The sequence below is a fragment of the Chiloscyllium punctatum genome, chromosome 2 (genome assembly GCF_047496795.1).
Source record: "Chiloscyllium punctatum isolate Juve2018m chromosome 2, sChiPun1.3, whole genome shotgun sequence".
NCBI classification, from domain to species: domain Eukaryota; kingdom Metazoa; phylum Chordata; class Chondrichthyes; order Orectolobiformes; family Hemiscylliidae; genus Chiloscyllium; species Chiloscyllium punctatum.
In genome coordinates this window covers 112,347,348-112,360,906 of record NC_092740.1, presented here as the reverse complement: position 1 = coordinate 112,360,906, position 13,559 = coordinate 112,347,348, and the positions used below count along the sequence as shown (strand labels likewise).

Below are 13,559 nucleotides of genomic sequence, written 5' to 3'. Positions count from 1 at the left end.
CAAACAATTGAACAAATCAGAAGATCTATTAATTTTAAAATCTGAAGTACCGTTATTTAATTTATGTCCCATTATGGTTATCATGAAAAAGTGAGATGTTTCATTAATTTGTGAAAGACCTTCAATGTAGCTGTTCCTGCCTGAAATAAATAAAGAACTTAAGCTTTAACTGATAACTTTAAAATGGATGTTAATGCAATGGATAATGGTTATTTTTGAATGATATTAGCCTCTGTTCAGTGGAGATGTGTTTGTTTTTGGGGGTGGGGGTGGGTCAGTATTTTAATTTTATTCTTTGTTGTTTGAAATTCATAAACCATTACTGATGAAGATAGTGCACTGTTGTGGAGTGGTTGGCGGGAGTGAATGTGAATGATCTTGCCGAAAATTGGGGGAGGGGAAATGAGTGATTCTTGTCTCTTGTACATTGAAGCTGGCCTTGACAAATGACATGACTTGAGGTGAATCAGATGATTTTGGTGAGAAATGCCATTTGCGATGATGAGACTTGCATGGAGCAGATGGCTTAAATAACATTAAGACAGTAAATTCAAAAATGAGCTGTATTACTCTTCAAGATGTTAGTATGTACACAGAATTTTGGATTTTCATTTCATTAAGTATTTATAATAAAATTTTATAGCATTGCAAGTGACGAATACACCATTGGGTATAATTATTTGCACCCAGATATTTGGCAACATGACTTCTTGAATTATAATCTCCTTTTACAGAATTGTTCCACAATCCAATTTTGAACTTAATTAAACTGAAACAATAAAAATTCATTTCACTTGTTTATAGTACACCAGGGTTTTTAAAATGGGATATTATTTAGCTTTGTGAAAACATGCATAGAATAAAAGGAAAATGACCTTCAGCGATTCCTTGGATATGAATCTTTTGAAAACCTCAACTCACTTATGTCTGAACAATGTTATTAGTTACTAATAAGCTTAAGCATTTAGATTTGTGAGAGAGGATACACAATTTCATGTGATCCCAATTGATCATTGAAAAAACTTACAACAAACTTTTCTTAATTTCTGTTTTATAATCAGTAGAGGGACTTAAGGAGTAGCTATAATCTCTGTGTAATTCTCCTGATTTCAGAAGAAATTGGGTCCTTGTTGTTAGGGACCAGGCCAGACCTCTCAAAACATTTCAAGAAGGTAGCCCAACGCCCTAACTTTGCTAGTTGTTTTAAGCAAGTATATAGTGGATATTCAGGAGAGAATTAGCTGGTCAAATGACTTAGTTTTAAACAAAACAGAATTTATTTTACACGATTACTGACTGAAACACAAAGAACAGAAAACAGAATGCCAAATAACCTATCCTATCCGAAAATCCAACAGATTATCCCAACTGAATGATGCTGTTCCAAATTACTTGCAACAATCCCTACAAACACCCCTTGGCACAAAAGGTAAGATCAAACAAGGTCTTACAGGAGAAAAGTCAGAGACAGAGAGGGTTTATTAGCGTTTCTTCTCTGTCTCTGTCTCTCTCTCTTACTCACTCACTCATTCACTCACACACGCGCGCACACACTCCATTTAAACAAAACCAGAGATTAGCTGAGCTGCGAGAACTGGCCACACCCCTTTCATTATAAAAGCGTTTTTTAAACTCTGCCTGAGGAAGTATCTGTTAGAAGTAAACAAGTTGGCTCTAAATTCCATCCAATCTCAGACTTTTCAGAACCTGTGTTGTTTACAACCTCTTTGAGAAAAACCAAAGACAACATACCTTGTTAAAGGAACAACCTCATCACACTGTGTATGAAAGCAGTGTTATTAAAATATTCTGTCATGAAATGAGAGCATCAAATGTCTTGGAGCTTCTGTTAAGGTTAAATATTTACTCGAATAAATTTACAAAACAAAAATTGAATGACTTAGCATGTCAGTTTAGAATACATTGAACCTTTAGTAAGTCTTTCAATGTACACATACCAGCGGACTGGAGAAAAACCTATCAGTTTCATAGAAGGGATGGGTATATTTTAGGTCACTTTTGACCAGCCGGTCCAATATTGGTTTTGAGTGAGCAACTAAAGGCTATGATAAAGGATAAGATTTATATTTATTCAGAAGGCCATGGATTAATAAGTACAGACAACACAAATGTCTGGGAGACCATTTGTGTCCGACAAGTTATTTAAACAAGTTTAATTCTGGATAAAATGATACAATGGTAATTGTGGGATTAACAATAATAGAGATATAAGGTATGCTTTTGTATGAATATGTTAGATGGAAAGATTTGAAGTTTGTTAGTACTGTACATACAAATCCAAATTCATGTTCAGGTGTGATGAATTGAGGATGTCTTCTGATAACTTGGCAACTGAGTTCTGGTAAAGAGTCAGTGAGTGTTAACTCTTAAAAATTTTACAATGTTGTTGAAAAAGCAGATATGTAAAGCAAAGAGGTCTTATGAAAAAGACTGTTAGCTAACATAAAAGAAATCCCAGAGACTTCTATAAATATATCCAGAGCAAAAGTATAGGCAAGGGATGAGTAGAGCTGATTAGGGACCTAAAAGCAGATATATACTTAGAGGCGTGACTGTGATGTGAAACAAATACTTGATATTTATCTTTACCTACAAGACAGATGTTTCCCAGGCCATGTTGACAGAGAAGGAAATGTAGTCACTAGAAAACTGTTTCTGTCTGAAGTTGATAAGACACCAGGACCGGATAAGATGCATGCAAGGGTATTACAGGAAGTTAGAGTGGACATTGCAGATGCTAGCGATCTTCTGTGGACTTGAGCATAGTGCAGAGGATTGGAGAATTGCAAATATTATGCCTATGTTGAGAAACAGGTTATAATGATCAGACCCGCAAAGGGAAAATCATGTCTAGCTAACTTGCTGGTGCGATATAATGAGGAGAATGTTGTTACTGCGATGCTCATAGGCTTTCAAAAGGCTCAGAACAGACTTGCAATGAAAGTGATATTTCATAGAATAAAAGATACGGTTACAATGTGGGTCAAAATTGGCTCCTTAAAAAATTGTTTACGGGATGTGGTCATCACTGAACATTTGTTGCCCATCCCTAAATGCCTAGAGGATAGTTAAGAGTCAACCACATTGCTGTGGTCTGAAGTCACATGTAGAGAAAGTGAGGACTGCAGATCAGAGTCAAGTGTGTGGTGCTGGAAAAGAACAGCAGATTAGGCAGCATCCAAGGAGCAGGAGAATTGACGTTTTGGGCATACACCCTTCATCAGGAATGGGTCTTGTGGGCTGGGGGGCTGAGAGATAAAGAGGAGGGGGGGTGGGATTGGGGGAAACGTTGCTGAAAAAGTGATAGGTAGATGAAGGTGAGGGAGAAGGTGATAGGTCGGAGGGGGGGTGGAGCAGATACATAGGAAAGGTGATGGACAGGTCAGGAGTGCAGTGCCAAGTTGGAGGCTTGGAACTGAGATAATGTGGGGGGAGGGGAAATGAGGAAACTGTTGAAATCCACATCATTCCATGTGGTTGCAGGGCTCCAAGACGGAATATGAGACGTACTTCCTCCAGGCGTTGGGTGCTAACGTTTAGGTGGTGGAGGAGGCCCAGGGCCTGCATGTCCTTGACTGAGTGGGAGGGGGAGTTGAAATTTCAGCCCCGGGGTGGTTGGGTTGGTGGGTGCGAGTGTCCCAGGGATGTTCTCTGAAACGATCCTCAAGAAGGTGTCATGTCTCCCTGATGAGAGGGAGGAGACCACATTGGTTGCAACAGATACAGTAGATGACATTGGTTGAGGTACAGGTAAATTTCTGACGAATTGTGGAAGGATACTTTGAGGCCCTGGACCATGTTGAGGGATGTGGTGCGGGCTCAGGTTTTGCACTTCCTGCAGTGGCAGGGGAAGGTACTAGGAGTGGGGCATGGTTTGGTGGGGAGGTGTGGACCTGACGAAGGAGTCGCGGAGGGAATGGTCTCTCTGTAACGCTGATAGGATTGGGGAGGGAAGTATATCTCTGGTGGTGGGGTCCGTTTGGAGGTGGCAGAGGATGATGCGATGTATGTGGAGATTGGTGGGGTGGAAGGTGAGGATCGGGGAAGTTCTGTCCTTGATGCATTGGGAGGGGTGGAGTTCAAGGGCGATGGTGCGCAAAGTGGAGGAGATGCACTAGAGGGCATTGTCAACCACGTGGGAAGGGAAGTTGTGATCTTGGAAGAAGGAGGCCATCTGGGATTTTCTATGGTGGAATTGGTTATCTTGGGAACATCGATCTGCCATAACAAAGGTCTTCACCATGGACATCCAGTCCCTGTGAACATTGTTCCGCCACGACAAAGGCCTCCCGCACTCCATTTCTTCCTCTCATGCCATTCCCCCCCCCCCCCCCCCCCCCCAACCACATCCCCGGCCTATCACCTTCATCTACCTATCGCTTTCTCAGCTACCTTTCCCCCCAACCCCTACCCCTCCATTATCTCTCAGCCCCCCAGCCCACAAGCCTCATTCCTGATGAAGGGCTTGTGCCCAAAGCGTCAGTTCTCCTGCTCCTCAGATGCTGCCTGACCTGCTGTGCTTTTCTCGCGCCACACTCTTCACTCTGAAGTCCCATGTAGGCAACCAGAAGAGGTTTGAGGGATAGAAGCAGCATAGTGGTTAATGGTTATTTTTTGGGCTGAAGGAAATTTTGTTATGGAATTCCCCAGGGACTGGTATTGGGATTCTTGTGTTTCCTATTATATATAAATAATTTACATCTCAGTATGCTGAGATTTCAATTTCAAAGTTTGTGGATAACACAAAATTTGGAAGCTTTGTAAATCAAGATGGACAATGTACAACTTCAAATTTCATTGACATGTTGGTGGAATGGGCATAGAGGTGGCCAATGAGGTTCAATGGTGATGCAATTTGGTAAAAGAATATGGAGAGACAGGTCCTGTATTAAAAATGTGCAGCAGTAGCGAATGCAAATGTGCAAGTCATTAAATGTTATAGCAAGATTAGTTAATAAAGTATACAGTATTCAGGGCTTTATAATTATGGCATTAAGAATGAGATCAGGGGTTTCTGATGAACTTATATAAGACACTAGTTAGACCTCAGCTTGAGTATTATACACAGTTCTGGTGCTACACTGTCATAAATATGTGAATGTATTGGAGAGACCGTGAAGAAGTTTATGAGTATTGTTCCACGGATGAGGCACTTCAAGTATGAGGATAAATTGAAGTGGGTGGAATTATTTTCCTTGGAGTAGCAAAGATCAAGAGAGGTTTTGACACGAGTTTCAAAAATCCTGAGAGGTCTGGACAGAGAGTAGGCAGGGAGAAAATGTTTCCATTTAAATGAATTAAGAACCAAAGAACACAGTTTTGTAGTGGTTATAGAGTATAAGACGCTCTGTTTTGAAGTGTGTTGGATTGAGGTTCACCTGAGACTTTCAAGTCGGCATTGTTTCTATTTAAACAATCCCAATATGGGCATCAATTTAAGACTGAGGTGGTGATGAATTTCTTCTAAGTGTTGACAGTCTTTGGAACTTCTTGTCACAGAAAACTGTGGGAGCAGAATCCTTGTGTACAGTTAAGGCTGCGATTGATAGATTTCTGATCAGTAGGGGGATCAGAAGTTATAGGGAAAGAACAGGAAATATGAGTATCAGATCAGGCATGTTGAATAAAGGAGCAGGCTTGAGGAACCAAACAGCCGTCTTCTGTTTCTATTTCTTGTGGTCTTGTAGTTTTAATGTGCAGTGTTATGGGGAATAGGCAGGAAAGTGACACAGAGTTAGAATGCTCAGAGAGCAAGTGCAAAGACATTGTGTTGAATGGCCTCATTCTGCATTGTAAAGTTTTGGTGATTCTTTAAGCTCTGTATTAGAATACAACTCTGTTTATTTGAATATGTTACAAGTAAGAACTTGTTAAAGAATGTAATAAAATGTAAATGCAACCCTTGCAAGGGATAGATAGTCATCAGCACTGTCAATCATGTTAATGGCTGTTTAGAAAGGCTACATTTGTGGCTGCCACAACCTCAGGGCTCACACTTACAGCCTATGCAGTTGCCATGTCAATGACATTATTGTCTTTGTGTAAACGTGCTCTCTGTCTGAATGGACATCTGTTTAGAATTGTAAATTCAGAATCTTGAAATATCTGGTGATATTGAGAAATTTACACCTTTGTATATTTTTGGTGAATATAGTTCTATATAAATTTCATTTCAAATCTTTTCTAATATCTGGTACATACAATTGTTGAGTTACTGTCCTTTTATCTTGGCATATAACGTTAATGCCATGTTAAGTGTCAAAAGGATATATACTCAACATATTTTGAGGGATATGTTTCCCTCAAACTATACTTGTTGCTATTCAGGTCTCATTGGAAAAGATTAAGAGCATGTGCAGAGAACATAATTTATCATTATGATTTCATCGTCCATATATTTTCGTGTCACTGCCCTGCATACAGTGACCAATGAGGTAACTACTGTGTGGTTACTATGCACATATCATATTCTGCTGAGGCCAACCAGTCGTAGTTTTAGCATGACACAATGATACTCCAAGCTTTAATTCTCTGGAAGCCAATCTTCTCAACCTTTCAGAAGCCAAAATGTAATCAGGAAGCTCGATGCAATCAAATAGATAAGCCTACGTGAATGAGACCACAAGAGTAGGAGTAGAAGTAAGTCATTCAGCTCACCGAGTGTTTCATCATTCAATGAAATCAAGACTGATTGGATATTCCTCAAATCCACTTTTCCGCCTTTTCCCCATAACCCTTGATTCCCTTACTGTTTAAAAATCAATCTCGGGCTTGAATACACTTTATCATCACAGTGTGGTAAAGAATTCCCCAGATTCACTACCTGTAGAGAATAGATTTGTCCTCATTTCTGACCTAAATAACTTGGCAACACAAATGAGGGAATGGTAAGCTAAGAAAAATTAGGCGAGTGAAAGATAAGATTTTGTTTAGAACTTTCACTTTGAACTTTTTAAATGTTAGCACCAATAATGCTATTGTTAAATATTGCATTTAACAATAGCATTCTTGGCAGAATATGTTGGTCAGCTGACTGCCCATGCATCTCACAGTTTAAAATGTCTGTAATTTCAACCATAAACTGACTGTTTCACTTGATTATACAAAGGAACAAGTGTGATCAGTGATTTTAACCATAAGTAAAACAGAAAGTAATGGAAGTTCTTAGCAGATCATACAGGATCTGTGGAAAGAGAAAAAAATGTTTTGGTTTATAGATCTTTCATCAGTTCTGGGAGAGATGGGCAGTGGGATGATTTTTTCGATTTCTCTCTTCTACAGCTAATTGAACAAAAAGATGCCTGCTATTGCTTAGTCGATATTCATTAATTTAACTGATGCTCATTTTCAAGTTGCCAATTTTGAACTCTGCAAGAAGTGTCTTTTTTTTGTAAGGGAGGTACCTCTGAAATTGCATTTTAATATTTTTGGATAGCTCGTTCCTTACTTCATTTTAACAAAGCATTACATTTGCAATAAAGTTCATCAAAGCTATCAAAGATAAAGCAAAGTTTGCATACTTATGTCAGTATTCCTGATATGTTATTTTAGGTTTCTGGTTCTGTATCACCTTAATGTGCTGTGCTTTGTTATACCTTTCAAATAAGTTCCGACGTAACTTGCAAAAATCAGAAGTGGGTAAGATTTAATCCTAGCTTAGAAAATTATAGTATCAAGGTTTGGTAATCAGTTATATAAAGGAGCTCAAACTGATACCTGCTACCAGTGGTAAGTTAATAGGTAGCTCCATTCCATTACAATTGATTTTCCCAATACCTGTAGCTGTGTAGCCTAAGGTGAGAATCATTTTGATTCCTGGTTAAACAATGGGATCTTTATTGTACTATGTGGAAAATAGCGTCAGAACAAATTATTTAGGCCGAACTGTTTGTTTTGGTGCTGTATGTCCCTCATTATTTTCAATTCCTCTCTTTTGGTGGTGTGATGACTGTGGAGCCTACAGTTGTAACAGAGGATGAATCTTGTGTTTAACTTTTCTAATTGCACCAGTGAACAGCATGCCTTGGGCTTGAAACATAACTGTTTAACAATTTAAGCAGAATGACTTCATCATGGGAATTGGGTTATTTATTGAATACACAATGTTAATTTCTTATTGAAATGATCTGCATAATGTGTCAATTGCAGTGTGTAGAAGAGTTTCTCAGATGTACTTTTGCAGGAGGAAGTGTGATTACTGCCCTCTTGTTCTTTGAGTTGACCTGCTTTTACCTGCCACATCTTAGTAATGTCTATATCATTAGCACTGGCGTTCTCAGGATATAAGAGCAGTGCAAACTTCAAGTATGTCACTTCCGAGGTTCTCAACGAGGGTTCTGATGTTTCAGATCTCCAATTTAATTTTAAGTGGGTGGGAGATGTCTTTGTGTGTGTTCTTTTAATGTGGGGTGGCTGTTGCGCGCCAAGTACCACTCCGTTCCATTGAAGCATGGTCTTTGTCTACTAGCAGGAATAGCCAGGACAATTGAAAACCAGGCTCTGCTGCATGGGTGGGAGCTATCATACGTTGGTCTTGCTGTTTTCCAGTGCTACTTGCTATATTGTTCCCAAAACTGCACTGCTTTCATTTATGCTACTTGTCTCATTGTTTCTTGTTATTCTTCTGCTATGTTCTTGTTGCCTCTGCTGTTTTTGTCCCATGATGCACATTTCACTCTTTTTCCAGCTGAGACCGACTGCTAGGCTTCCCAACCCTTTAGCTGACCCCCAACTCAGACAGTATAGCACAGTCATCAGTGCACACACTTCAGCTCCAGAGGTGAAAGAGGAAGTCTATTAAACTTGTCCATATGTTGTCCTGCATCTCAAAGGGAGATGAGCTGATTTTTCTTGGTGATTTCAATACCTGATTTGGGAAGGACACAAACTTCTGGAAGGCTCGATTGCCAAAGAAGGCATAGAGAATGCAAACACTAACAGAATCCTGCTCTTGACAATATACCTAGAGCATGCCCTGGTCATAAGTACACGCTCTTTCATCAGAAGGGTAAATGAAAGATCTCATAGTAACACTCTCACTCCAGACATTGTCAGCTACTTGACTGTTATTGTCCTAGCGAAGCACACCTAAACTGGTCTACAATCTCTGTCAGTCTGGTCCAAAAATAGAAATTTGCACAGTAAGTTGAAGTCATGGACTTGAGGATAATGTAAAGGAAGACCTACTCAGTAAACAACTCTCAGCCAGCCTAGTGATGCCCAATGAACAGGAATTACAGAATGTCTAAGTACATAGTCTAATCTGAAATCCATCATAAGCAGCCCTTATGAGGAGACTGTACCAGAAAACATCAAGATTAGTTTGACAGGAATGACCAGGAGACTCAGGAATTACTAAGTTTCAAACATAAGCTGTTCCTGAACTGGAAGAACCACCAGAAGTTGAAGTTTCAAGCAGAGCTCCCAGACAGATGGTAGGCGGAAAGAATACAGAAAATCCAGTGACACTGTATCTGTATAGATTCCTGAGCATAATCAAGACCATTTCCAGCCTCGGTACATAAAGGCCAACCCCACTTAGACCTGAGAATGGATTGGCATTCAGCAAGGTCAGAGGGTTTCTCTGGATGAATGGATGCCAGACATATTTGATTTAAACTCCTTTTAGTGGCAAAAGGAATAAATGAAACTTAAAAGGGTTCAGAAAAGATTTACAAGGATGTTGCCACGATTGGAGGAATTTGAGCTTTAGGGAGAGGCTGAACTGGCTGGGACTGTTTTCTCGAGAGAGAGAGAGAGAGAGTCGCAGGCTGAGGGGTGACCTCATAGAGGTTTACAAAATTATGAGGGGCATGGCTAGCATAAATAGACAAAGTCTTTTCCCTGGGGTCGGAGAGTCCAGAACTAGAGAACATAAGTTTAGGATGGAGAGGAAAGATATAAAAGAGACCTAAGGGGCAACTTTCTCACACAGAGGGTGGTACATGTATGGAATGGCACAATTGCAACATTTCAGAGGCATTTGGATGGGTACATGAATAAGATGGGATATGGGCCAGGTGCTGGCAGGTGGGACGAGATTGGATTGGGATATCTGGTCGGCATGGACGGGTTGGACCGAAGGGTCTGTTTCCATGCTGTACATCTCTATGACTCTAAGTCAGGCAACTTCAAAGACACCATTGTATTGATATTCAATTCTGAAATGGATTCACATTATACGTGTCTGTTTCAATTCCAAATCCCATAATCAATTTAGCTCAGCAGAGCTTGTTTACACAACTATGGAGGGAACTGAAAATGTTAACAATTTAATTTTCAATTAATAGATATAAATAGATTAGAGAAGTTTTTGATTTTTTTTACTTTGTAAATCTATCAATCATTTTATGATCAAGATTTTAGGGGAGTTTCAATTGGAGCGTTCGATTGAAAGTTTTATATGATTCCAGGAGGAGCATTTCTGTTCAAGAGTTTTGGTGAATGAGGATTTATTTATTTCAAGAGCAAATTAAGGACATCTCAGAATTATTATAGGATAGATGGACTCTGTCTTTGGTGGATACTGGCTGAGTGTTAGCAAGGGGGCTGCGAAATATGAAGGAGCATGAACACATGGAGGTGTAGGTGGTTGGAATGATGATAAGCTCAAGAGGACTTGACAGTCACCCACACCGAACTAGTTTGATGTCCAATAAATTGAAGGTCTGAACTACAGCACTTGCTACCATCTCCTCACCCTGCCTCTCACATCCTTGTGCAATATTTTGTTTTTTAGAACACATTTAAACAGCATATGCTTGAAAAAAATAAACAAATTTTGTTGTGCATAAGTAGAAATCTAATTTCCCACAAATAACATTGAAGCAAAGGGAAGAATGGTGGATATGGATAGTTGAACTGAATGCAAAGCAAATGTTAGGGATATCAGTCTGAGAAAGTAAATGAAATGCAAATAATGGGTAAAAGGTTCTATTTAATATTGTAAATGTATGTAGTATAGTTGCCTGCAAGAAATACTTTTTGAACTCAACTATGTATTTAATTTAGTTCTAAACCTAGCATGATAGTAGTGCCTTAAATAATTTTTTTTTTTTGAACATTAGTAGCATTTAAAGCTGTGTACAGCATGGATCAATCAAGTGAAACCTCAGAGTATGAACTAGAGGTAAATGTTTTGAAGATACAACACATATGCAAGCTGAAAGTAATTTATTAGTTTTAGCTTTCTTGCACAGAAGATGATGATTGGTCCTCAGAAATGTGACTACAGTTGCACTACATTTGGTGAGAGCTTGGTAGTCTCTTGATATTATGTTGCTATGTATATTGACCAGAGCTGAAAATGTGTTGCTGGAAAAGCGCAGCAGGTCAGGCAGCATCCAAGGAGCAGGAGAATCTCCTGCTCCTTGGATGCTGCCTGACCTGCTGCGCTTTTCCAGCAACACATTTTCAGCTCTGATCTCCAGCATCTGCAGTCCTCACTTTCTCCATGTATATTGACCAGAATGTATTATGCTTAACCTGTTTGAAAAAACAGCAAAATGCTTTCCTCTTGTTGTATTTTTTATCATCATTCTACTTTGTAATTAATTCTGAGTTATTGAATTGCTGCGACTTTGAAGTTCAAGCCTCATTTTATATACAAGAATAGCCATGTGGAATTAAGTTTATTTGAATGTGACTCTACAAAGAAATAGAAACTTTATCTCCTACTTAAATGATAAGTTATCATAGTACCATAGAATCTAATATTGCTGCAATTTTTCAACAGAGTAATTTTCCCTATCTAGAATGTGCATTGTGTTGTTAGGAGAATAAATGCTAATATTTTAATATAATTGATTCTTTTGGAAAGCAAAAAGTGAAAGTAAAATGATTTTATGTTTTTTTTAGAATTGCTTGATTCCACATCCAATGAAGAAGAGGTAAATGAAACTCAGCCTTGGGCCAAACCTCTTGTACAACTCTGGCAGAATAAACCACATAATTTTCAAGCAGAGAAAGAATATAATGAAGAAGTCTCGAAAATGGAACCATATTGTGCCATTTGCTCACTTTTTTTTCCTTATTACCAGGTAAAATGCTGTTTCTTTTGAAAAATTAGTTGATCGATGATGAATTGAAAATATTACACAATTCATATTTTCTTTTTCCCTATTGTGATTACGGATCTTTAGTTTTAAGTCTCAAGTTACATTTAGGAGCCATAGGTATTGGAACAGCTATTAAATCTACTAGGAATGACATTTGGAGGGTGATCAGAATGTGGAATGAAGGAGATAACACAGGCACATTTAAAAGGAAGCTAGATGCTCACACAAAAGAAAGAAATGGAAGGATAATTGGATTTGATGAAGAGGGTAGGATGAGACTTTATTATAGAACTTAAACACTGACAATAACATCTTTGGCAGAGTTGCCTGTTTCTGTGCTTGTAGGTACTATGTTAAACTATGCTGTAAATTGTAGATGCAGGCTGTCTTACCATATTTAGTGAGCTCACATCAGTGAGTGTTTAAAGATGATAGAGGAAAGAAGCAACTGTATGAGCAAACTGCGGTCAACCTGTGTTATTTAAAGACAGAGTCATTTAACAAAAAGATACTGATCTGAATTAGGGAATACTTTAAAACTTGAAGAATTGCTTATAAGTTACTGTCAACATTTCAGACTAATCATTTTAGTCGGCCATACTTTGTACTTCAAAAGCACATGAGTCACAGTCTGGCAGAATCTTTCTGACCTGAAGAAGGGTTGAACCTGAAATGTAAATTTGTTTAGAGGTAATGATTGATCAGTATTTGCACTATTTATTTTGAGTGTGCAGTGAGCTAGCCAGATGCAAAAAGTTAAGAATCAATCCGATACATTTTTGAACCAATTGACTTATTAATTTGCTGCTACATCATGTAGAGCATCGAGGTTTGCTAGAAAGATCCAGTAGATTGTATGTATGTGCATTTCTGTAGTGTAACCAGTAGGGTTGGTGAAATGCAGACATAAGTTACTGCGTGAAATTTCTGACGTGGTTGCACATGTATCAAACAAGACCAAGAGTAGATTCGTCTTATTCCTCCTTACTATTCTGAAATGGTAGAGAAGGAAACAGAGGAGTGTGTATGTGGAAGCATTTATTAAGAATGATGTAGTTATTTTAAATAGAAAGGATACATCAAAATGATTCAATGACTGAATCTTTTTGATTTGAGTAAAGGAACAGGATGCAACCTAATATTTGTTGTACTTTTACTTTTAAGTTAAGCACCAGAAAGAAGATGATAGATGAGCAAATTTTCAAGGTACGTGATAAGAGTAGTCTTGTATTATTAAGTAATTTTGTTTACTCTTCTAGACTGGGAAAGAAATAGTGCTAAGGGGAGGGCGGAGAGGAATTTCTTAGGTACAAAGGGGAATCTTCTTGATCAATGTATCCCTGGTCAAAAAGGAAGTAAGTTTTGTTATGTTTAGCTCTGGGAAATGATGTAAGGCATCTGTATATGAGTGAGCACACCTAGTTCAGTTATGGGAAGAAGCCAGAAAATATCAATGGTAAAAATACTCAATTGGAGAAGCTA

General features: G+C 38.6%; 1 protein-coding gene across 5 annotated transcripts in view; it reads left to right on the top strand.

Moving 5' to 3' along the window:
• Window positions 1–13,559, top strand: part of LOC140487885 (lysine-specific demethylase 4C-like) — a 427,159-nt gene that overhangs the window by 242,043 nt on the left and 171,557 nt on the right. For 4 of the 5 annotated variants that reach the window (XM_072587271.1, XM_072587299.1, XM_072587308.1 and 1 more), the window contains 2 exons: window positions 11,878–12,059; window positions 13,242–13,283. In XM_072587271.1, coding sequence (XP_072443372.1) covers window positions 11,878–12,059; window positions 13,242–13,283 — 224 coding nt within the window. The remainder of the gene's footprint in view (window positions 1–11,877; window positions 12,060–13,241; window positions 13,284–13,559) is intronic. The other variant, XM_072587280.1, reaches the window with a different exon arrangement.